Source organism: Temnothorax longispinosus, chromosome 1 (genome assembly GCF_030848805.1).
Source record: "Temnothorax longispinosus isolate EJ_2023e chromosome 1, Tlon_JGU_v1, whole genome shotgun sequence".
Lineage (NCBI taxonomy): Eukaryota > Metazoa > Arthropoda > Insecta > Hymenoptera > Formicidae > Temnothorax > Temnothorax longispinosus.
The window spans coordinates 28,874,524-28,897,954 of NC_092358.1; the positions used below are offsets into that span (position 1 = coordinate 28,874,524).

At 42.4% G+C, this 23,431-nt stretch overlaps 1 protein-coding gene across 1 annotated transcript; it reads right to left on the reverse strand.

The window, feature by feature from the left end:
* Positions 1-11: 11 nt before the first annotated feature.
* On the reverse strand, positions 12-23,202 carry LOC139824117 (uncharacterized). Its single transcript, XM_071796607.1, has 6 exons — positions 23,054-23,202; positions 22,511-22,562; positions 5,917-5,975; positions 5,345-5,682; positions 4,661-4,969; positions 12-3,555 (listed from the first exon to the last, which is right to left on the reverse strand). The coding sequence occupies exons 1-6, from the start codon at positions 23,121-23,123 to the stop codon at positions 3,547-3,549; spliced, it is 837 nt and encodes a 278-aa protein (XP_071652708.1). The 5' UTR covers positions 23,124-23,202; the 3' UTR covers positions 12-3,546.
* Positions 23,203-23,431: the final 229 nt, after the last annotated feature.

Sequence of the window (23,431 nt, forward strand, 5' to 3'; positions counted from 1 at the left end):
GAAAATGGAGAGTACACGTATTTCCCACATTTTTATTGCACTTTCCCAAAAAGAGTACACTTTCTTAACGTACTAATTTTAATCGCGATTTCATACGTTCGCTTTAATCACAAATATTCGTGGATATTAACATTGAATCGAATGAGAAATGGTGTACGGTGTACGTCGATAAATGTCACAACGGTGGAAGACCGAACCTTACGTGCTAATATGGGGGGAAAGAAAAGAAAAGAATGTACACTATACTAAATGACGAACGCATTGTCGAGCCTCTAAAGACCAAAACCCTCGTGAAACTAGCATTCTCTGCGATCTGCAAAAACTGCCGAACGTCAACTCTTTTATTCGAGTGGCTATTGTTTCGGATTTCCTAGGCTGTACTTTTTTTCGCGTACTATAAAACATCTATAAGCAGGAACGTTCCACTCGTCTTTCCTTTTTTTTCCTTCGTTTGACTGCAAGTTTATAATATGCAAGGAACAGCGCGCTATATTGAGCATTTACTTAATTATAATAGTACACTACTAATATGGGATAGTTGATTTGAAGAATTTACATGTAATACTTTAATATTACGTACATGACATTGGAAATCCATATAACGTAAAAAAATTGTCGATTCCGAATGTATTTCGGCTATTGAATAAAACTAATACGCACGCGCGCGTTGGCATAGATTATATATTTATATAAAATAGAGACATGCGTGATCTTTTGCCGATTTCTTTTCACTCACACAATTAACTTTACAATGTAGTCAATTTATTTCGCGTGTTTTTATTAAATATACTTAATAAGATAATAATACGTTGTCCTTCCTTGTAAGTAAAAAATTTATATTAAAATATATGGTCCTGTGTATTTTAATTTATCTCTGTCAAATTCACAATTGAGTTGAAAAAATGCTCGATGCTTTTATTACAAATTCAATTATCTTCGGTATAAAGTTTAATTAACTTAACTCGCCATTACTTAAATTGAGTTTCGGCTGAGCCTTAGAATAGTGTCTCTAGTTCTCGTGATACCTTAATAATAATACAATTATCTAAAAATGGGCGGCAAAATTTTGCTTCTATTTCCTTCATCTTTCTGTTAAACGTGTTAAATGGTCAATGTTTTTACAAAGTTCTCCGTATGCACATGCAATTTTTATGCTAATATGTAATAATATTACAGTAAATGTTGTCTTATATGTCTATTTCGATGATGCAACGTTTCTTCTTGCATATGAACAAATGTAATATGCAATATTTTCGGGACAGTAGTTTCGAAAATTCTGAAGAAAGATTGTGTAAAATTACATTACGGAAAAATGCCTGATTGAGCTTATCTAGTTTATGTCTGTATGTGTGCGCGTGTATGTATGTACGAATGCGTGTATATATGCGTGTATGTGTGTGTGTGTGCGCGTGCGTGCGTGCGTGTGTGTTGCGCGACTTATCATTACAACACTATTTTGTAACAATAGCACCATATTCGTATTGTTCATAGGTAAATTATATATTATAGAGATATTGAACAAACTCACGCACACGTAGCATGCTGTTTATCCGTAATGTTTGAAAGAATTACATAAAATCGATTCTCTCTTATGCTAAAATATTATAAAATTGCAAAAAATCTCTTTCTTTTTAAATAAATTTAATAAATCTAATCTGATTATTTTCACATAATTAATTACACAAGTCTGCAAAATTTGACTTTTTCTATGGTCTTGGAAAAAGCGAATAGTTTTCTACAGTTTTTTATGCGCTGAATCCAAATCCGTAAGCAAAAGTGTTCAATCATGTCAGGTTTACGAGAAAAATAAATTAAAGACCCCCTAAAAACGCTTTTTTGACCTTTTTTGAAGATTCATAGCTGAAGAATTAGATGTGCAAAAGACTTTTAAAAAGTCTTTCGTACATCGGGTTCGTCAGCTACGAATTAACTCTATTTAACTCTATTATTTTTCTCGTGAATCTGACAGTTTTGCTTGCGGATTCGGATTTAGCGTTTTACAAAAAAAAACTATAAGAAACTACTTTTCTTTCCCAGACACAAAAATCATGCAGACTTGTGTTATTTAATTAAATTATAGAAAATCTTTTGTACTTCAGAATTATTTTCCGCTTAATACGCAATAGGGAAAGTGTTCAAAAATCTCCTTAATTACATATATATATATGAAGATTCTAAAAATGTATTAAAATTTGCGTAAGCCAATTTAGCACAAGACTATAAAAGTTGCATTAAAAAAAAACGTTAAAAGTCTTTTTGTATGTAGTTTGTACACGTAATTAATTTAAACAAATAAAAATACATTTAAGCCAGACTCTTTGCGTTCGAGAAAATAATTAAGTATAGTGCCTTTAAACATTTTTAAACTTTATATATATATATAAAGTTTTTCGAGAACATTTTTGTTATAGCTCATATAACGCAAAATATGTCTCAAGTGCATTTTCTGCTATTTACTAATTTCAAATATACATTTTGCAGCAAGCAAACTAGATCGAATCGTCGTTTATTAAAACGAACGATTAATTACATCATACTTAGAAACTCTGTAGGGAAAGTTTTGTCGTATGTAAATTTAACAAATCACTTACATACCTAATATCAATCTACACCTATAACAATATATTGCGTGCTAATACCTAAACGGGATGAGTCAAGAGTACGAAACGGGACATATATTTCTTTCGCTTTCCATTTATATATGGAATGTATGCATATTTGTGACGGATCGAGTGAACTTTAATTCGCTCGTTTTTTAGGATGTTTTTTTTTTAAACTAACAAAAGGCTCCTATTCCATGTAATACTTATGCGAGTACCTCTCTGCAATTTTTCAATGTCTTTGATAAAGGAAAAATAATTATTGCAAATGAAATAATGCGATCTCGTCTTCAGATAATGTAATTGACTCATTTATAAATCCTATTATTTGGACGGCGGAAAACAAAGAGAGATACATAGATCGATTTTGATCTTTCACATTCGCGTATTCGATTGGTCGTTTTGGATTTAGTTTCTCGTGATTCCTATCATAAAACACGGACGAAGCACAAAGATAAAAATAAGTGGAATGAAGGAAGACAGATTCTTCAATAAAATTAACTAGTAGTTACTTTCCTTTATCACGCGGGTTACCTCGATGCACTCGACGAAAAAAAAAAGAAAAAAAATACATTCTCCACCGTGAGATGTTGTGGATCTCGAGTCTTTCGAGGAAACGACTAATCGAAGGAGCGAGAAACGAAGAGATCTGGGGTTCTCGCATAGTTTGCAGACTTTACTTCGGGTCTAAAGATTCCTAAAGATTCAAAGAACATATCGTGCAGGTTTGGGCAACGCAATGCGAATGCAAATGCGACGAGTGCGACGGATGCGACGGCGGCGGTGGTGGAGGTGGCGGCGGGGGCGGCGGGGGTGGCGGTGGGGGCGGCATGTAAAGCCACCCTGTGCCCGTTGGCCAGACCGCGGACGACGATGCTGAGGATGTCGGAAGCAGCGAATTGGTACCGCCTCCGGCATTGACGTGCGACGTCGGTCCACTCTCTACTCACATCACCTTGAACAAGTCGATGGAAACATAGTAGTTCATTACGTTTCACAAATGTAGCTCCGCTGGCTGTAATATTACATCTAACAGGCGGTATAAGTGCACTTGATTATCCTAGGATCCTTCTTGTTCAATGGTTTTCGACTTCTGGTAGTTAAAATTTTTCATAAAAGTGGCTGAAACATACGTATACGTACGCAAACACGAGGAACATTATAATTTGCAAGAATTTTTATCATAGTAATGAATAAATATTGCGACATTTGCAGCTCGCATTTCGCTATTTATACTTTATGCTGAATTAATATAACGTTACGTCATCAGATTGTATAGAGTGTTCCACAAAAAACTTGTAACTTTATGCCTCCGAATATAAATTTCAGTATTAAGAAATTATGCGGTATAAAGCACTTAATAATATTTAATTGATAATAATGGCAGTGTTTTAATACAATAATATATATTGATAAGTAGAGAGCCACTTTAATAATAAATAATTTCATGCAAAATATTTTCTCGTTTCGCACAAGGTTTTAATATTTGTCTCGCGAATTGAAATCATAACTACAAAAAGCGAAAAGCTCTTAGTTTGCAAACGAGTTCACATGAAATAGTCCACATGAGGCAAAAAAATCTTGGCTCAATTATTCGGTCAATTTCTATTCGTAGCTACGGAGTAATGGTATCACGAATGATCGTAATCACGGGTAATAGCGTAAGATTTCAGGTAAAGTATGACGACTCGAATTACACTGAGAGTCTAGTTTCGTCACGCAATTAAATGCGAGCGCGCCTGACGCGTCTTCAGACTTCAGACAATCAATAAAATCTCGTGGGTTTAATATTAAATGCTAGAATATTAATGCAAGAAAGTTATCAATGAGAGAATATCAAAATATCGATGTAAGATCGATACGACTTTCGTACATTCGAAGATTAAGATTTAAACGCGGTATTAATATCGACAGTTTGAATTTTTGTTCTACCTATACGCTACGTATGTGGACTTGATTTGTATTAGAACGATATTACGATAATCTACGCCTCTGTCGTTAATTGCGCCGGCAGGCACGATTTCGCGTTACCGATCGACGTAGGATAGGAATAAACTCACCTGTAATATCTGGCTCGCCTCAAAGGCTGTTCCTGGCAACAATATAACCGGACTACTGACGTGGCCGCTCTCGACGCATATCATGTTGGGAAATTCATCGTCGCCGAAGTCCGGAATGTCGCGCGCCTTTTCCTGCCAGGGATTCCAGACGACCGTGTCGGGAAAGTTGTACTTTTGCACGCGCATCTTCCTACCGGAAACGACATTCGTGATGATATGCTCCGGCTGCGTGTTCTGGTAGACCCGGTCGGTCCATTCGCACACCGTGACGACGTCGCGGCCTTCTTGGAAGATTTGATTCTCCCTAGTCTGTGTGCGTGAATGAAACATAACTCGTGTGAGGCAGGATAATGCGTAATGCGTGTGGTTGCGATAATCACTTGTGCCCCGGACTCCGTGTTAACGGAGCATCGTACGTATACGCTACACACTGCTCCAGGCTGACTCTTTAATGACTCATCTTTAAATGTAATGATAGATTTTTTTGCGCAAGTTTTAAAGTCGACTCTCCACTGAGTTATTAATAATCAGCTAGTTACGATTAATTGAAAACAAGCGATTCTTCTCCGTGAGCCTTGCAGTGAAATTTTCAGTAAATAATCTCTCAATAGATTTACATTTACATTTACATTTCAATTGTCGGCTTATATAATTTATAGCATGCAGAGAAAAGGCTTTCGCTACCTTGTCGAGGAACGTGCATCCGTGCAGTCCCGTGATTTGGCATCTCCTGACATCGGGTACCTTGAAATAAGTGTGTAGGAGCAGATTAAAGCTGAAAGTGTCTTCTCTGCTAGGGTTGTACACGCCGATATTGAAATGCAACTCCTTCTCACGCAGTATTAGCCTGTACGTTAGCCTGAACTGCGAGTTCCACAGCGATCGCGTGAAGTCGTTGTCCATTATCGAGAATATTGCCTCGATGTCCCCGCTGGGCAATCGCTCCGGCGACTTCTCCACGTTCCAACGCATGATCCTGGCGAAGCCGTGGGGTGGCCCGAACGTCCACGATCCGAATTGTGCTGCGGGGATAACATGCATCGTGTCGGACCGTGCAAATATCGCTGCTGTTTTAGATTTTTTAATTAGACTCGCAGTTAAATTTTCACACGACATTCGAATTGGCTCTCTTTATCAGCAATTTGGATTCGCACGCGTGCGGCGTGAGATTATGCCGTCGCGTTAAACTTTGCTCGAATTATTTCATTTTCTTTTCTATGCGGCCATAAAACACGCTTTGTCTGTTATATACTTACGGAAGACGAACGGTATGCCGCCCCTGATCGCTTTCTTTCCGTCGAACACAGCTTGCTTACTGAAACACACCAAGATTCAGCCATTGGAGACAGAGAGAAAAAAAATTGATGATTATTGCTCATTTGGACATTTTGATCGTAATTTACTATATTGCACAGCCATTACATTTCCAGTATAGTATTTCTCATTATTTAACGAGACAAATATCTCATGGAAAATCGAAGAGAACATATTATTATTTTAAAAACGACACGAGAATTTATTTGTTCGCGCGTTTTGTTTTTACGCCCGGATACATCGAAAAGCGTAGGTATTATTATTATTCCCCCCCTGTAAAAAAAAAAAAAAAAAAAAAACACGAAGACTGCGATATTGTCGATAACATCGAAAAATATGCGGACGAATATCCCTTCCTTCTATTCCTCGCTGCTATTGCTCGTTGTTATTGTAAATTGCGCCCGTATCAGATGTCAGATTAATGAAACCGTCTGTAGGCGTGCATAGGTGATGCATAGTTGTAAATGTTTGTTGAGCGAGCTAACGATTTGTTACCGATAAACAGCAGAGGTCTAACAACAAAGCATCTAATAAAAAAAGGTCTATTTAACGCAACTTTCATTGAAATTTTGAATTTTGATGACAATTTCAGAGACATATTATGTTAAAAGTGGAAAAAAGCGACATTCTCTAAGGATCTATTTCGAATAAACAATTCACGTTTATTCCTCTTTTTGCGCTCTTTATATTCTTGCAGGCGCGGTTTGGACTATACGAGAGCTCCATCGGAGTTCCTCGTTTAACTAATTTACGAGGACCGTGCAGAATTTTACGATCGCGTATTCTGTTGAGGATGGAGCGGGGTTACGTCGATGTATAAATAATAATACAAAATACTGCGAGGCTGTTTCATAAAATTTGACGACACAACAATCAAAATGCGTGTCGCGATTAATGTTGCAACGTGATTGCCATATTCCGCCTCGTAGAACCCCGGAAATTGACAAAATAATGTTATATCAGTATAAGTTATCGCGTTTCGTTGATTCTCAGAGGCTAATATACCTATACGAATATAGCGTGCTTTCGTCACTTTTGCCTGAAGTTCTCGGAAAGGGAGAGACAATATAGTCAGGTCGATAAACAATGTGCCGGACTATATACCTCACAAGCTAAATTTTTCTACAAGGGAAATAGTTTTATAGCTAACTGCATTGTTTAAGTCCTTTAAGTCAAAGTTGAAAGTGAATTTTCGAAGGTCGACGGAACCAAGTTACAGCCCTTGTAAAAGAAAAAAAAAAGAAAAAGATCGATCTTCTATTCTTCGCCATTTTGTCCCATCGGGGTTTTTTGTAACAATCATTTCGTGGATGAATGAATAATTACGGTATCTTATTATATGACAGAGGCTAAATACTCAATTTGTAGAGCTGACGAGAAAGAATCCATTCGTTTCACCGGGTTGGTTGTGACCGGAGCTATACATATAAGGAACCGGAGAAAAATCCTCTTATTTAAGTAAGAGACAATTAGGTTTTTTGCACAGGTTCCTAATTATCCTAACAGCCAACATTCATAAAATACCACGATATTTCTTCTCGATATTCTGGCAATTTAAAAATTATCTACGCACAAGATATATGAGCCTCAATATATTCTGATTACCGATACCTGTTTCATAGCGCATTACTTAGGATTACGAGATCCGTTGAGATAAATTGTTGTCGAAATACTTTAATAAGAAATAAGTTGACGCAAATTTCTTCAGAATGTCTAAATATTTGTACGATTCGCCGATTCTGAGAGTATTTCGGGCAAGTTAGAAAACTCGTTGATCCCTTTCGTTAGCGAACTAGAATGCTCTCGGAACGTTGATATCCTCGATCCTAAGGCAAGAGAGACGGAGATGTCGCGTTGCGTGAGCATCGCGGAGAGAGAAAAAGAGAAAGAGACGCGGAGAAGTATAAAGCCGGAGGGCGGATGCAGGATGACCATTAGTCAAGCCTGTCAGGGGCCGCGGAGAGATGTTCCTAAGAAGGAGCTTGAAGATACACTCGGGATCTAAGACTGCGAGGAGAATGCGCGAAATCGAAACGTATCGATACCTATTGTTAGACCGCGCTTCTTGAACTGTGAGAAGCCGCGTAATTTTCGACTGAAATGCTTGCGCGTCGCGTATCTAAGAAATTCGTGTAAAACGAAAGTAGGTACAAAAATTGATATTACAGTATCTTGAATGCGGACCACGATGAAGAGTTCCGATATGCGCTAAATTGCCCATCTGGCAATTGATAGTTGATCAGGACAATTAGAGCCATCAAGTGAAAATGAATTCCACTTGACGTGGATCGATACCCGATTGTTCCGATATCGCCCTTCGCGCACCAATCAACCCTGACAGCCGATGATGAAGTTAATGACGAAATCTCGAATCCAGAAGCACGCGCGCTTTCGTCACCGGATCCCGCTATTCGTATTCTCTCACAGGCAGCGATACGGTGTAATCCATTTTCCTGGATGCGTAAACCGCGAAGAAGAAGGAGAAGGTAATCCCATCCGTTTGCACGACTCCGAGGCGAACGGAACATGGGAACAGAGATGGAGAGATGGACAGATAGATGGATTGCGACAACCCGAGTGTCACAGCGAAAGGAGAAAGACACAGGGAAGGCGGGAGAGGGACAAAGCGCGGGAGAGAGAAAGAGGGGGAGGAAGGGGGAGAGAATGAGAAAGAGAGACAGAGGGAACTTATGTCCGAGAGAAAGAGAGAGAGAGGACGAAGAGGGCAGGAAGGGAGGCAAGAAGGGAGGATGAATGCGAGAGTGGGAAGACCAAGGGGTGAGAGGGAGCGAGAGGGTAGAACGATGTACCACCACGAAGTACGACGACGCGGCGGTAGGAACGCGGCTGACGCCGAGCAAAAACGATCGGCGCTGTCTGCCATGCTTTTTGCGGGCATCACAGTTTCCAACCTCTCTCTCTCCTCCTGGTCGTTTCTAGCTGCTGGTATCTCCCGTTGCCGCTCGCTACGCCCGGCACCCAATTCTCGACGCGGTTACGCCCGGCATTCGCGGGATATCGTCGCGCCGCGCGAGTATACAGGGTGCTCGGTAATTGGCGGTGCGCGATCGACGCGCGGGAAGATTTGTACAACCAACTTTTTTTCCCATGAGAGAACGAGAGAGAGAGAGAGAGAGAGAGAGACCGCTGCCCCTCCGCCTCGGCTGTAATTAGAAATTGAAAACTTGGACGTAATCTCGATGATGCCGGTTCAATCGACGATACCGGTGGCACCGGCCACCGAGAGAAGGATATACCCTTTATAGCGCATCTCTTACAGCACGATAATCACCAGCGATGATCGAATGAACATAGCAATCATTTTCGCAACAGCGGACGCTCGCAGCTTCCGCACCTATGTTTGCGTATCGCGGCATAAACTCGCAATATATTATCCACGATATTTTCGATGACGCGAGAGGGAGATAAGTTACAGCGAATTAACTCTCGCGGCACGTATGCGCGCTTTTTACGGGCGCAACAATTTTCAATCGACTTCTTCTTACCGACTACAGCTCGGACTACAGCCACACGAAATTACGCTCATCTGCCGACGTCGAGTGTCCCTCGATATCCCGGAACGCGAGTCCCAAAGGATCTTTCCGCATTATCTCTCGCGCGCTCATTATCTCTGACCATAAGGAGAGTGCGAGGAGGATTGGACGACGATTCCGACGTTTCTCGCGTTACACGGTGAACGGCTCGAGAGTTCGTGGCACAGGAGGAATATTAATGCGAGCGGGCAAGTGAAAAATTACCCTTCGGCTTTAATGAGTCGTTAGCAAGTCAGAGATGCTAAACAGCCGGCGAATCATCGATACGCGTTGAAACAGAATAAAAAGAAAGAAACGAATATGGAAGGTGAACTCCCGTGAAAAATTTCCCCGCGATTTTGATGAATGTCCCGTAGTTGAACTCTCGCAAGAAACCAGAAATATTACGCATGTGGAGAATATGAGCACAATCTATCCTCCGCGTCAGATTTCGTTGTAACGAGCACTTTGATTTACATCACTGTCGTTCCGATCGAATTAATTTATGTTTGTGATATTGCACTACTACGATATTTAACTTGGCGTTAACTTGGCAAATAACGCGCGCGCCTGTGATGTCTAGTCATATATAATAAAAACAAGATTTAATACCGGTAAGTCTTGAGAAAACAAGCAACAAGCATTCGTTTGCGAGTATCAGTGGAGTCTTAATTATCTTCTCCCCGGTATCGTTGACTATTTTGTAAAAATTATCCGCATTTTATTCGCTCGCAGTTAGATCACGCGCGATTCTTCCTCGCGCGAAACAGGCAACGATACGCTTGCGTTCGTACATGTGAAAACTAATTATCGGTACGGCAGAGCGATATCCACAGCGTCATGAATCGACAGGATTATAAATAAGGTGTGACTGTGCGCTTTTGCAGCCGAAGACAATTACACGGCGACGCGGCGCGGCGCGGCGCTTCTTGCGGTGAAGCTACTATATCTATAATAGAAGCTGCTGCATCTCTCTTTCTCTCCAGAACTGGAACGAATTCGCCGGAATTGTATGGACTTGCGTCGTCGTCATATGTATCTACAATATTGTGCAACCACATGACCACTACAAACTTAATAAAATTATTCGTAATTGTGCATATACGCGAGCTGGACGCATCTTTATTGAAAAAAAAGGTGCAAAGTCTTTTTTTTTGTTCTTTGTGTGCACGACAAATTTTTCGTGGAAAAAATGCGCGCGGATCGCGTAAATTTAATTATGCAAAATATCGTAATTATTAATGCTGGCAACTTCCACGTTGGCATTAGAAAGTGATTACGGTCGAAGAGCAAAGATGCTGGATTTCTCTGAATTATCAAGTGCCAATTAACTCCTCGGAGACATCCGGTCTCTTCAGCGTAACGTCTTTGTAGAACTTTAGAATCGGCTGGAACTAATTTCAAATTATTTCAAATTAACCTTTTACATTAATACATGTAATTTTTTTAAACGTAATTGTTCATGTGGGGTATATTTTACACCTTAACATTGTATCTCAATTTTTATTGTTCTCTTTAATGATTTACAATTAAATAAAGGTTGATAATATTCTATATATCTTTCAGATAAAGATAAGTACAAAAGTTTTTCTTTAATTACGAAATAATTTGTGCAGCATTCAATTGGTAATAAAGTTTTAATCTGTGAATTTAGTAGATTTCTAAGGCTGGGGTGTAAAATACACCCCACACAAGTAACACAGAGTTAATATACCATCATTAACAGTTGAAAGTTCTTTGATGAGTTTTGCGGGCGATTTGTGGCACTTCACCTCGACGCCCTCGAAAGGAGCCCCTCCCCAGTCTTGCAGTCGCAAAGATGCCGCAAAATGCGAGAAGCGGATGCCACGCATTATAAGTGCATTAAGTGCTGGAGAAGCAGCGGCTCGGCCATCTGCTACGGTTGCGATTTACGATCAGTGAAATTCTGACGAGAATTCGTCTCAGGGCCGCGACCGAGAATTATTGCGAAAAACTGGGCCTTTTTCGACTGGAGTTCCTATCGCGATAATGCCAATCGTACCTTCGTATCGTGTGGTGCGAAAAACGCGATGGGGCACCACAATTACATATTGTTTCGAGTTATTTCCCTCATTGCAGTAAGATCGGTACAAACATTTAATGATATACCTAATGAAAAAAGATAAGTTCGATCAAATGTTCGTGAAAAAAAATTCAAGATAGTCTAGAAATCTGGAAACGAAAATCTGTCAGTATTCGAAATAACGCTGTCAGTTATTCGCGTAATTTAGAATTTCTATAAAAAAAGTCACGAATTTCCGTGGTAACAGATATCTACATTCAATCGAAAAATCGTTCGTCCAATTCGCTCGCTACACATTGTTTAAAATTCTATCGTGCAATTTCGTTCTAAATATCGAATATCCCGAACGATGGAAACGTTTGGATATTGCGCGTCGAATGCAAGCGCAAATAAAATCGCGCAAGTGCAAGGCCAAAGCGCCGAATGCTGACAGAAGTGAAAGTGCGTAACCGAGTCCGAGTTCGAGTCCGAGTTCCCTGGCCATTTCTATGAACGTAATAACGAACGTGTTCTTGGTACGCTGGTCTATGGACTTGAATGACGAGGATGAAAAAAGGAGAAGCTAAAGGAGAGCATAATCTCGGCACACTTATCTTCTCGTTATCTGGGGCAACGAGTATTCGTGGCAGTGATTTCCCAACACCGTGGTCTCACGATGATGATTATCGATGATGCACAAAACTCGAAACTGCGTTCACTCAGCGCGAGGGGGACAGGAGGAAGGGGGCGAAGGAGCCTCCTTCTCGAAGTAAGCAGATGAAAATGAAGTCGTGACCCGTCGTAAATAAACCCGAGCCGCATACGTTTTTCTTGTCGGACGATATATATTACGTCCTCTCGCTTGTTGGGCAATATCAGGGACCCCGATATCTCGAGACTTTTCTTTATCTTCCGAATTACGCCAGCTCCTTGCAGAGTGCAGACGTAATCCGGAAATTAATCTCGCACGCTTTCGTACACCACGCAGGGTGAGCGCCCGTGCGGGTATTTAACCATGCACCGAGCTCGAGTGAGGACACCCGGTACGTGTCGAAGTTATCCGCTTCGAGCTCCGCCGAAGCCAGCGGTTTTTGCGTTTTCCCCGGATCCCGGCAGGAGCAGTAGCACCACCGGCAACAGCAGCGGCAGCGGCAGCAGCTCAGCAGCTCAGCAGCAACAGCAGCACCAGCAGGGCGAGGCTCTGCAGGGTTCACGGACTCCTCTCTACCCGCGACCAACCCCCGCGTCGCGTCTCCCCGTGCCCGTCCACCACCACCGTGAAACTTTGTTTAACTAAGGCCGGCAAGAAGCAAACCTATTTATACTAGGTCGGACGCATTCGCGGTGCAGGGCCACGGGCGTTGCTGCTCTTGTCGGGGAGAAGTTGCTTCTAGTCGGAGCGGTCACGGGAACCTAACGGACGCTGATAAACGAGGAAATATGCCCGGCAAAAAAGCCGTCGCGTAATTTTCCGTCGCACCGTGCGCACGTTAAATCGCCGACCGGTACGCCGTGAGTTTGGACGATCCGGAAACTTAAAATCAGACGAAACAAATTCGTTTTCTCGACCGCCTCGCGACTAGCTTCCTCGCGAGCTTCATTACTCAACGGGAGCCCTTTAACCTTTTGCTACACGGTCCCTGGATCCTATCACAAATGTATCTATTAAAGCTCCTAAGTATTGATTGTTATTGATATGACATAGAGTTGGAGAATTGGTCTTTCTTGATATTACTTTTCGTTCTCTTGAATCAAGAACACTAAGCTATGAGGGATGAAGATGAAAACAAGATCCGCCAAAAGCCGAATTGCCGTCGTAATATCTCTTGGCGTCGCGATCGTAAATCCGAGGTGGATGTCATAAATGGATACTTCGGCTGTTAGATATAGCGAGTTGGAGAAAATCTTGATGGAATATAAAGCAAGATCTACTCGTCTATATGTATATAAACGACCAATAGATGTAACAATTTTTCATTTTCTATACTGCAATATATAATAGTATATTTGTTAAATTATATTTACGCATATGTAATCAATTAAAATCAAATTCGGGTCTTTCTTTGTGAATAATTCAAACTTAATTTCATGACATTTGGATAGGTTCTAACAAGCCTGACTTTTATTCAACAAGATACGTAAGAAAGATCAAAGCTGGGAAGATAATTTCCAACCCATTGACACGAAATACAACGTCGTTTCTACTGATTCCACGATGGTAGTAACGTCGTTATCAAAACTTAAACGTGGTAGTCGAGGATTATTGCCGCGTTTATTGCCGAGGCGCGATAACGAGCTGATTTGGTAGTTTCTCGCAAGCAGCACGCCCTGGTGGATAAGTCAGCATAAGTGAACGAGTGGGCCGCGGTTGAGCGAATTCTTCGGTGGTGATGCCGTCACCGTTGCTTCTGCAGACGGGATTTTAAATCTCATCGCACAACCGCCGACCGTACATCTGAATTTCGCTCAATGACTGTTAATTGGGCGGCTTTTACGTAAAGGAAATTGAACGACAGCTTTCGATCTTTCGAAACAATTGTCTCGACTGTAGTAATGGCGAACGTAGCGAACTTTCGCTAATTCTGGAGGATTTCGGTGTTACGGGTTACGGGTATCGCAAATAATGCTTTTGCGATACGTTTTTACGCATCACGCGATTTAAGCTGATAAAAGATCAATATAATCGTTGCGAACCGTAGCGACGTTTATGTTTTATGAACTTTATGTAAATAAGAGCCCGGATCCGATGTCCTGCATTTATTTGGTGATAAACGCGAAGCGTGGATACGAGTCTCGCGATCCTCACAAGCGGTAAATGTAACATCGAACGAATTCCTCCGCGTCCGCGAGGAAGATTTGAGCGTAGTACTTCACTTCGCGTCCTGCAAAACACGCAATTATTTTACGGCTTAAGCCGCGCGTTCCGCCTTGAGCGAGTTCTTGTCCGCGTTTGCTCGCGCGGAGCTTTTTCGCCGTCGAGTTCGCTGGTTTGCGCGCACTCCGGTTCCGTTTGCATTCTCTCGGGATAACTTGCAATTAGCATAAAAAGCTTCGCTCTCTTCGCATTAGGCGCAACTGTGTCATTCGCGGCGCGGCGCGGCGCGGCGCGGCGGCCCGTTAAAAAGATCGAAGCGCGTCGCGGCCGTTCGCTCGCGAAAAAGGAAAGGGTTTTTCCACCGACTTGCACGAGATCGCGTACGAGTGATGAAGACCTTGAATCGCTGTTCACTATTCATTAGGTATGTAGAAGTCTCAGTTTTATAACGCAATTTCCTGCACTATCACTACCACTACCACAAATTGCACGATTACCTTGCAATAAATCTGATCTAGATTCATAATTTATGGTACCGATTAACTAAATATAATAACAACATACGACATGATTAATGCAGCAGAAACAGGTAAGGAAGGTTTGCAGTTTTTTTCAAAGTACGGAATTGTAAAGAAAAAAATATCTTATACTTTGTATTCATATATAAAATGTTGGAATGACTCGATTTACTATTCGCTTGCGTGATAACACATCAAATAAAAGATTAATGAAATCAATAATTTATAAAGATCTTCTCAATGTAAAGTCTCCGAAAAGAACTTGCGGTGCCAAGAATTCATGACACGTAACATTTATAGGAATAAAGAATACGAGAGAATAAACGCGAAAGAAAATAATGTAATAAAATACAATAAAATATAGAAATTATGAAATCGCCTATCTACGATACGAATACCTATCAAAGGAACGAATACGTCGTAAAGAAGAGTCTACAGATTCGAGGTTAATCGTGGAAGAAAAATTTTATTTGTAGAGCGAAGAACTACTCGCGCTGGATACGAGGCAACAATTGAAAAGAAAAGGTCGAAGTAGATCTTCCACTCGTTTTCGTATGTTTGTCGAGGGGATGAATTCGATATCGGAGTGGGGCGATTTGTATTCGGATTACTTTCCCGAAGGGAATCCCCTTATGTCCCTCGTAAGATCAAATTCCCTCAAGGTGTATCTTACGATTAAGTCGACGTACATACGTTCATCAGACTTGTAACGTGGATTAAAGACGGTCGATTAAAGATCAGAGATAAGACAGTAAAGTTTCAATCTTTCAAACACGCGTTTCTATCTCCTTGTCGCGCGAAACTCGAAACCGTTTCATCGGAGATACTCAACAGCCGCCAACTTGTTACTTTTTTCCCCACGTTTTCGACATCTCTCGTCGCGTTCGAGGGCGAAATTTCAACGAGTCTCCGCGGCGCGCGGAACGAAAAACAGCGAGCGCGTTTGCTCGCTCGAACTTCTTTCCACCCGGTATAAAGGCAGCGATGGGTTATAGGCTGGGCCGTAGACTAATGATCCCGCTGGCTGCGGTTTTTGCCAGCATTCTACAGCATTCCCATTCAACTGGATTCCGCTTCGGAGCCACCGCGCGCATTATTTTCCGTCCGTCGCGGAGCGCGCGGTGCCGCGCCGCGTCGCTCGCGGGTTCAAGATCGGGTGTAGTGTCATCCCCGGTGCACAGTGCATCTCGACCGCTGGCATCAGCCGTGCCATGGACCGCTTCTTAATTCGCGCGAATTCGCCCCGGATAGATGATGATATACGCGTCTCTCGCTCTTCCGATTCTGCGCTGAACGGCACAATTTCGCGACTCACGTTTCGCGACTCACGAATTCTCAATTTTTAATATAAGATGCGCGTAGTCTATCACAACCGCTTATATCGTAAAAAAAGTTTTGATTTAATCTGTCACGTGCGTTTTATCAGAAGTTTAATTTAAACCTCACTAATAATATGTGACTGCAAAGAACAATTTGTCAGGCGGAGAATTTTTTAATTATCAGCCATCGCAAAACTTATCAGCACTATGTCGACCTGTTCACGTAATAAACCATAAATCTTTCTACGTCAAAGTTCTCCGGAGATAGTGACTATCAGCGCCTAATCAATTGCATTTTTCCCCACATCCAGCGAGCAATGTCGCTTTTGCGAGATCGTTTTTATAAACCGGAAATGCATTCTCTCGTCGTACAATCATAAATAATCGAGTCGATGGCAGTCATGCGAGGTCCGTCTCGCGGGTTTGTCACCCCGATGAACTTCACCGGAAGCGCGTCGCCGTATCGGCCTATGTTTTATGTCAAAATGACGCTTTTTATACGTCAGATAAACGCGCGTAGCTATACGTTATCTCCCTCGTAAACGTGCTCGCCACTAGCTGGATGGTCAAAAAGTTTCGGTTATACTTCGCGGCAATAACGCGATCTGTGCGTTTACGGATGCTGCAAATAAAATCGTATTATAGATCCTGTGTCACTGAACATTTATAATGTCCGTTATTTTTAAGATGATATAAAAAGACAAATCAAATATTAAACAAACACGTTCTTAAAAAGGATTACTATTTCTACCACTACATTGAAAATAACACGAAAAACCCACGATTTGAATAGAGATCACAATTCGGGTTCTACAAATACTCTAAATAGAGACAGGTGAAAATAATCGCGACGTAGGTATCGATTGTCTCGTCTCAACCGTGGCCAATGGTCAAGCTCGTAAAGCTCAACGCGCTACCGAAGCAGGTTTTTACGATTAGTTTTCCTCGTCGATGAACGTAACGTAACACAGCAATCCCCCGAATGATGATTATCACACGAATTAAGTGCGCAAACACGGCCGTTGCTGAGGCACTTGCACGAGAATGTTTGTCATCGGTTATCGTCGCGGCTTCGCTTCTTCGACCGTTTAGTCGTATTTCCTCGCGCAAATCTACGCTCCGAATACCGGCAAAAAGTCGAGACGACGGCTGGTGCGGTGTCATTAACGCTCTCTTTCTCTCAAATCTCTCTTCTTCGTTTATCCGCTCTGCTCTTTCCACGATCTATCGTTTATTGTGCTTTTTCCATATCTCTCTTCATCGCGGTTTTGTTTCCGCGAGATCTTCACGTAACAACGCGAAATATAGTTGTTTGTTCGTCGCTTCCGTTGGAGTAAACTATAGTGCGCGGTTAATTTCATTCTTCATAAAAGGACCAGAAACATTAGATGTTAAAGTATTGAGAATATACCAAATGTTGTTGATAAACGACGAACGGTTTGTTTGATCATTAGATTAACGATACTTTAATGCGCCTTTCATCGATTTGGTATTCGTGGTATCGTTATATTTAAAGCTTGAGATTATACGAAATAAAATGTCCGAAGCAAGCTCGCACAGACAGACTTTGTTTTGAGAATACGATGCTAAACTATAGCGTATGCAAAGTAACGCGTGGAATCGTAATGTTTCCATGGTCTGAAGAAAGAATCCCCTAAGTGCCTTTGCATTACCACTAGAAACAGACGTTCTCGCCATATGCCCAGCAACGAACCAATCCCGGACGACAAAGACGTATGTGGTGTCAAATGCACGCGAGTGCGGGACGTTTCTAACGTACGACTGGACCGTTTGACGTTATCCTTGCTCCTCGTAAGAAGCCCGGCCCGTTCGCTCTTGAAAGAAGGGCGTAATGGCTCGGAATATTTCCCGGTGGCATCTCGATCGTATTTTCAATTAAAAATTATTTAGTTCAACGGTCAAGATTTTACGATTGGAGTTTCGATGGTTCTGATACAATTAACAGATTCGAATATCAGAGCCCTTGTATATCTGAAAGTCTTTATCCGCGCGTGCAGATTATCGCTCATCACGCGAGACTGCACACGTTCGAGCGATTTCAAGAATTGGAGAACGTGCGATTCTCGGGCCCGAATTATATTCCCGTAACACGATGCGTATAGGGAACATGAAGCGATCGCGCGCGAGACGAGCTTCACCAATTCCACGGTTCGGACGAAACCTCTAATCCGAAAGTAGAGTTGAAATTTCATGGTTGAGTCCTGCCGGCAGCCATTAACGGACGCTTTCCTTTTCCATGTTCCTTTCTTTCCCTTCCTCTCTCGCTCTTTCTCGCGAGAATGTGCGCGAAGCATGTGTATATACGTGACCGTGGCGCGTCTTTAGGCGTGGTGACTGGTGAGGATAGACGAGGGACCCTTAATCATCGTCCCATCCCTTCGTCAAGATGAATCGTGCATTTGTATACCCGCACCCCTTTCGCTCACCCGTAGCCTGTCTTTGTCGTTTTCCTTGATTCGCTCGAGCTATTTGTCTCTGTCCTGCTTCCCTTTCTCTCTCACTCTTCCTCCCCTCGGGGGTCATTCCCGACCGTCATGGGTAGTCTTTGTCTGTTCTCGAACGAAGTAAATAACAGTTAGGTCGCCTTGCTTGTCTTATGTTAGAGTCGAAAGGGGTTGCGTGTAGTAGCTCGCACTAATATGCCTACAATTCTCAGTACAATCACGCCGGACGAACCCTTTCGTGTTTAGTCTATTGCAACAATCCGTCCGTATCTTCTACCAGCTACCTATAAGATTTACAATCTTACGCACATTCCAGAGTCTAACCCTCGTACCGAAGTGAGCAACTGAGCGACCGATGTATCCAGATTTTTACATATTTCGTATTTTCATTATTATATGTTATCCTACATCTTGATATATAAAAGTTACCTATTCCTATCGTTATTTTGCCGTGACCGCCGCGCCGTACCGGTGAACCGCAGTTTGCCTGATTATTTTATCGCGCTAATGGAATTCCAGCTGTAGCTCGTCGCTGTAACGCGCCGCTTCGTCCCCGATTCTTCATTTCCGTTTTTGGGCCCCGCGTCGTGGACGCAGATGTTCGACGAGGGCACGTCCACATCCGCGGTCGGATCGTAAGAACTGAGAGATCGACATGCTGCACGTGGTCCTCTCATGTTACCGATGGTGCGCGGGCACAATCGGTCAGCTTCAGAACGGCCGCATTCAATTTCGTCTCACGATTTGATCATCAATGCGTTTAGTAATTTATATAGGCAAGATGCATTTTTTTATATTTATTATATTACACTCAAGGTATACATTTTAATGACGGTTTCTTTTAATCTGCATTCTTTGTAAAATTCTTTGTAAAATTTGATGGTAATAAATAATGAAACGTTTCAAGTTAAAATCTCATTATGGTTAATATAAAATTCGCTACAGATTTTACTACTTGTTATAACTCCGTAAGTAACCGTTGAATGTGTTAAACGTTAATATATCCGACATTATTAATTGAAATTAATAGCCGCCGTTTCTCCTGGAGACAGACACGCAGTATCTGTCATTAAAATATATGCCTCGTATGTCGGTGCATCGCGATCAGTATCATGACCGGACATACCGACGTAACTTTTATAGTCGTTTCAAGGGAAATTGGAGTAAATTACGAGCGTGTTTGCCGAGCGTCTTGCGCCGTGTACGTGTATGCTTGCATATGTGTGTTACTCGCAACTGTTAAAATTCCTTAACTCTCCCGGAGTGGCTGCGTTCTGAGTTCTGACAGCAATCGAACGATGACTCGCGATTATATCCGCAAACCGAATTATATATCGATAAGTAGCACGAGAAGTAATAATTGCGGTTTATGTATTTTTCTTTAAAAAAAAAATGTATAATCGAGTTCGCGCTTTCTTTCATACAAGTATCTTTTACGAAGACGAAATCGCGAGGTTTGTTTCGTTTGGTGAAAGTGCAATCGGTATATGCCGATCGACAAGGCGCGCTTAATGTTGATTTTTCATCACGTTCCACGCTGTCATCATGCATCGTTCCGATAGCCGCGGGTCTATCGCAAAACCCAGTCTCGACAGCGGCTTTACAGTCGGAAGGACCGATGACTGGCAAGCGACGAGGGGCCCTGAACCCCGTGTATAAGGTATGTACTGGTCCAGAGAGCGCCCTTGCCTTCGCTCTCCGTCAGTTTTTTCATCGTCTGCTCTCGGGCTGCCGCTTTTAAAGCGATCGTCACGGGCACCGCGCTTTTACGCGGTTCTTTCTCGGCAGGTGTGCGCGCGCGCGCGCGCGAACGCGCGCCTTCTCTCTCGTTGTCTCTTCCTTCTCGTGCTACGCGTTGCATTGTCGCGAAAGAACGATAATACTACTCGAGAGAAAGAGACATATCCCCTCCAAGAAGATTGCAAAAATTGGAAAAATATATAGAAACAGATTTGCGCGATATTTCCCTCGGTGTAAGTGAATTTTCAAAAGTTCCATGCACAAAGTGAAGTGAACAATGTAATCCGGAAAGGAAGGTTACTACCCATCAAAGGGAGATTATGTTTGCGTATGCTGAAGGAAAGTGAGAGGAAAAACATTTATCGAAAGCCGTTTGTGCCTTGTCGAGGCATTCGCGGCATTGCCATATCGCGTTTGAATCGCAGAGAGTTATGTAGCCTGATGTTCATCTGTGATGAAAAACAATCATCTTTCCCAGTGACGAATCATAAAACGACGCGCGAGAAAAAGTTGAATTAATAAGTCGATGTTAATACTTCGGTGTAAATGAACTGTGCAAATATACATGCATATTTAACAGGATCGCGAATATACAATTAAATTGAATTAAAAAATTAAAAGATAACTCGTGAAAAACGTGACCGAGCAGACTCGCGTTTGCTCTCTGTTTGCAGTCTGATTGGAATTGCGTATCATTTCGATACGTTTCGCGCCGCGGACGAGAGCGAGAGCCTTGAATCGGTCACGTACGGCGGTGAAGTGAGTCTGTTTTTGTGAGTCACCGCGAACAAAACAGATTTTGACATTGATCTGTATTCGTAAATATTATAATTCGTTACTTGCTTTAATTCCTATCATAGCGATTGTTAACCGTTGCGACAGTCCAGGTTGAAATCGAGCGCATATCGTTCTCGCGGATGACGATACTTTAATCGTTTCATTCTTGTACTCGACGGTGATCTTTCTTTTTTCTCATCCGACTAGAAGCAATTTGTTGGGCAATCTGTGCGCCTATGGTACACACGAGCAGACTTTGTTCTCACCTAGAAGAACTTATACTCTCAATCTCAAAGAGTAATCTGTGGCTAACGTAGCATAATGGCCATAATGCAAGCCTTGCAGTTTCGAACAATAGATCGCAACGTTATAAGCCGCGCGTTGGAGATTTTTAATTACACTTTTCATATTCACTTTTTAAATTCAAAACTCTCAATTCTTCTTGATCAATTGGCATAGAGATTTCTCGATACGTTAGAGAGAGAGAATCGTTAGATAATTCGTAATAACGTTGGAAAACTCTTCGACCTGACTTTTCGAATTGAAATTTAAATATTTATGTTAAACCCTCAAATATTGATAAAACACTAAAGTAACATTTAAAATTACGAAACGTTAGAAAAAAACATTTATTAAATGTTTGCCAGTCTCACGTCGCTTCGTAACTCTCTATAATCCTAACTATCCGATTCGGTTTGATTTTCCTGCGACAGATCACTCCCGTAAATGTTCTTTCGATATTATAATTTTGCATCGTAATGCGCGATCAAGCTAAATGCATTCTATCTCATCTAAGATGCGTAACCTCGCGCGCAACCTTACGACTTACGTCAACGTTTAACGTTCAACGATTCTACACCGCATTTTATGACCTATACAGGATGATTCACGAAAAATCTGTATCTTTCTGGAGCTCTTATCGTAATTCAAATTAATATATTAAGCGTTGACGCGAGCAAATTTTGAATGCTTCTCATAATCAGATTTAGAGTACATAACATTTAATTATTCATTAAGTTTAGTATTTTTTCTTCCGTATGTCTACTAACCGCAAGATTTTAACCACGTGTCGGATCTCAAGCATATTATCCAAGTTTTATTTTTCTCTTTAAGACATTAGATAAATTAAGATTCTAAAGAAACCCAACAAAACGTCCCTGATCGAGCAAATATAAAAAGTACGAAAGTTATATTAAAAAGGCAATAATATTAATTGGAATCGCGTTACTTTTCGAGAGGAAATTAACGTGGACGTAAGAGGAGGACATTCACGGGGGTTCCGATTTGTCTATCAAAGCGTCGTCATGCGCGCGTACTCATGCGAAATCTTATACGCGCGTACTTACCTAACGAACAGCTGTTCCTGGTTATTCACCCGCCAGGACACCACGGTAGCTCCTGCAAAATGGAAACGTATGATCAGAATATCGATCGGTGGGATCGCGCGGACGCGCGGAGGGTGCACGCTGGCGATGACACGTGAGGAGGCACCCGGTGAACGTAACGCATCCACGCATCGTCGCCGGCTGCCGCCGTCGGCCGTCCCTAAATCGCGCCAACAGAAACAGACCGCGAACCGCGAGAGCCCCGAGAGCGGAGATGCACACTCGCACGAAACACGCGCGCACGTACCAGAGCGTACCCGTACCATACCCGTACGTAGAGCTTCGTCGATCGCGCATCAGGACGCGGCAGCGACCGACGCGATAAATCCGCGACGCGCGAAAAGCTCGCGGGAACGTTTCGGAGCTTTCAGTCATCTCGCCGCGGTTCTCGGTCGCGTTCCTTCACAGAATTCGCACGCGGCTGCACACGCACGCAGAGCACCCTCATATACATACACACACGCACGCCCGCATTCACACACACACACATAAACGCACACACACCGTGTAAATTGATGGTGCAGGTGGTGTTGTTGCCCCTGTCGAGCACGACAACGCTGGTAGCCGCTGCCATGTTTGAGTCGCGAATGCGCTGCCGGCCGGTCGCTCGACGCGACCAACCTTTGTCCGACGCCCTCGAGCTCGCCCCACTCGTCCCCACGTCCCCACCCGCGCGCGCGCGCGCCCCGCAACGTCGGCGTCGTCGTCCTGCGCTGCGCCGGCTGCGCGCGACGCTCCGCGGCCGTCGAGTCAACCCGGAGTAACCGGAGTAACCGGATCGACGAATGGTAGTCTCAAATCTGTACCGTCAGCCGAATTCCAAATATTAGGTAATATATATATATTCGATATTCGAAATAACCATGCATGTATCTCGAAGAT

Bases quoted from the DNA above. Each gene is read 5' to 3' on its own strand.
- LOC139824117 (XM_071796607.1), bottom strand. From the start codon at position 23,123: ATGGCAGCGGCTACCAGCGTTGTCGTGCTCGACAGGGGCAACAACACC. The intron at 5,683-5,916 runs GTAAGTATATAA...TTATCCCCGCAG, and splicing joins CGGCATACCGTTCGTCTTCC to CACAATTCGGATCGTGGACG. The intron at 4,970-5,344 runs GTAGCGAAAGCC...TCACGCACACAG, and splicing joins GATGCACGTTCCTCGACAAG to ACTAGGGAGAATCAAATCTT.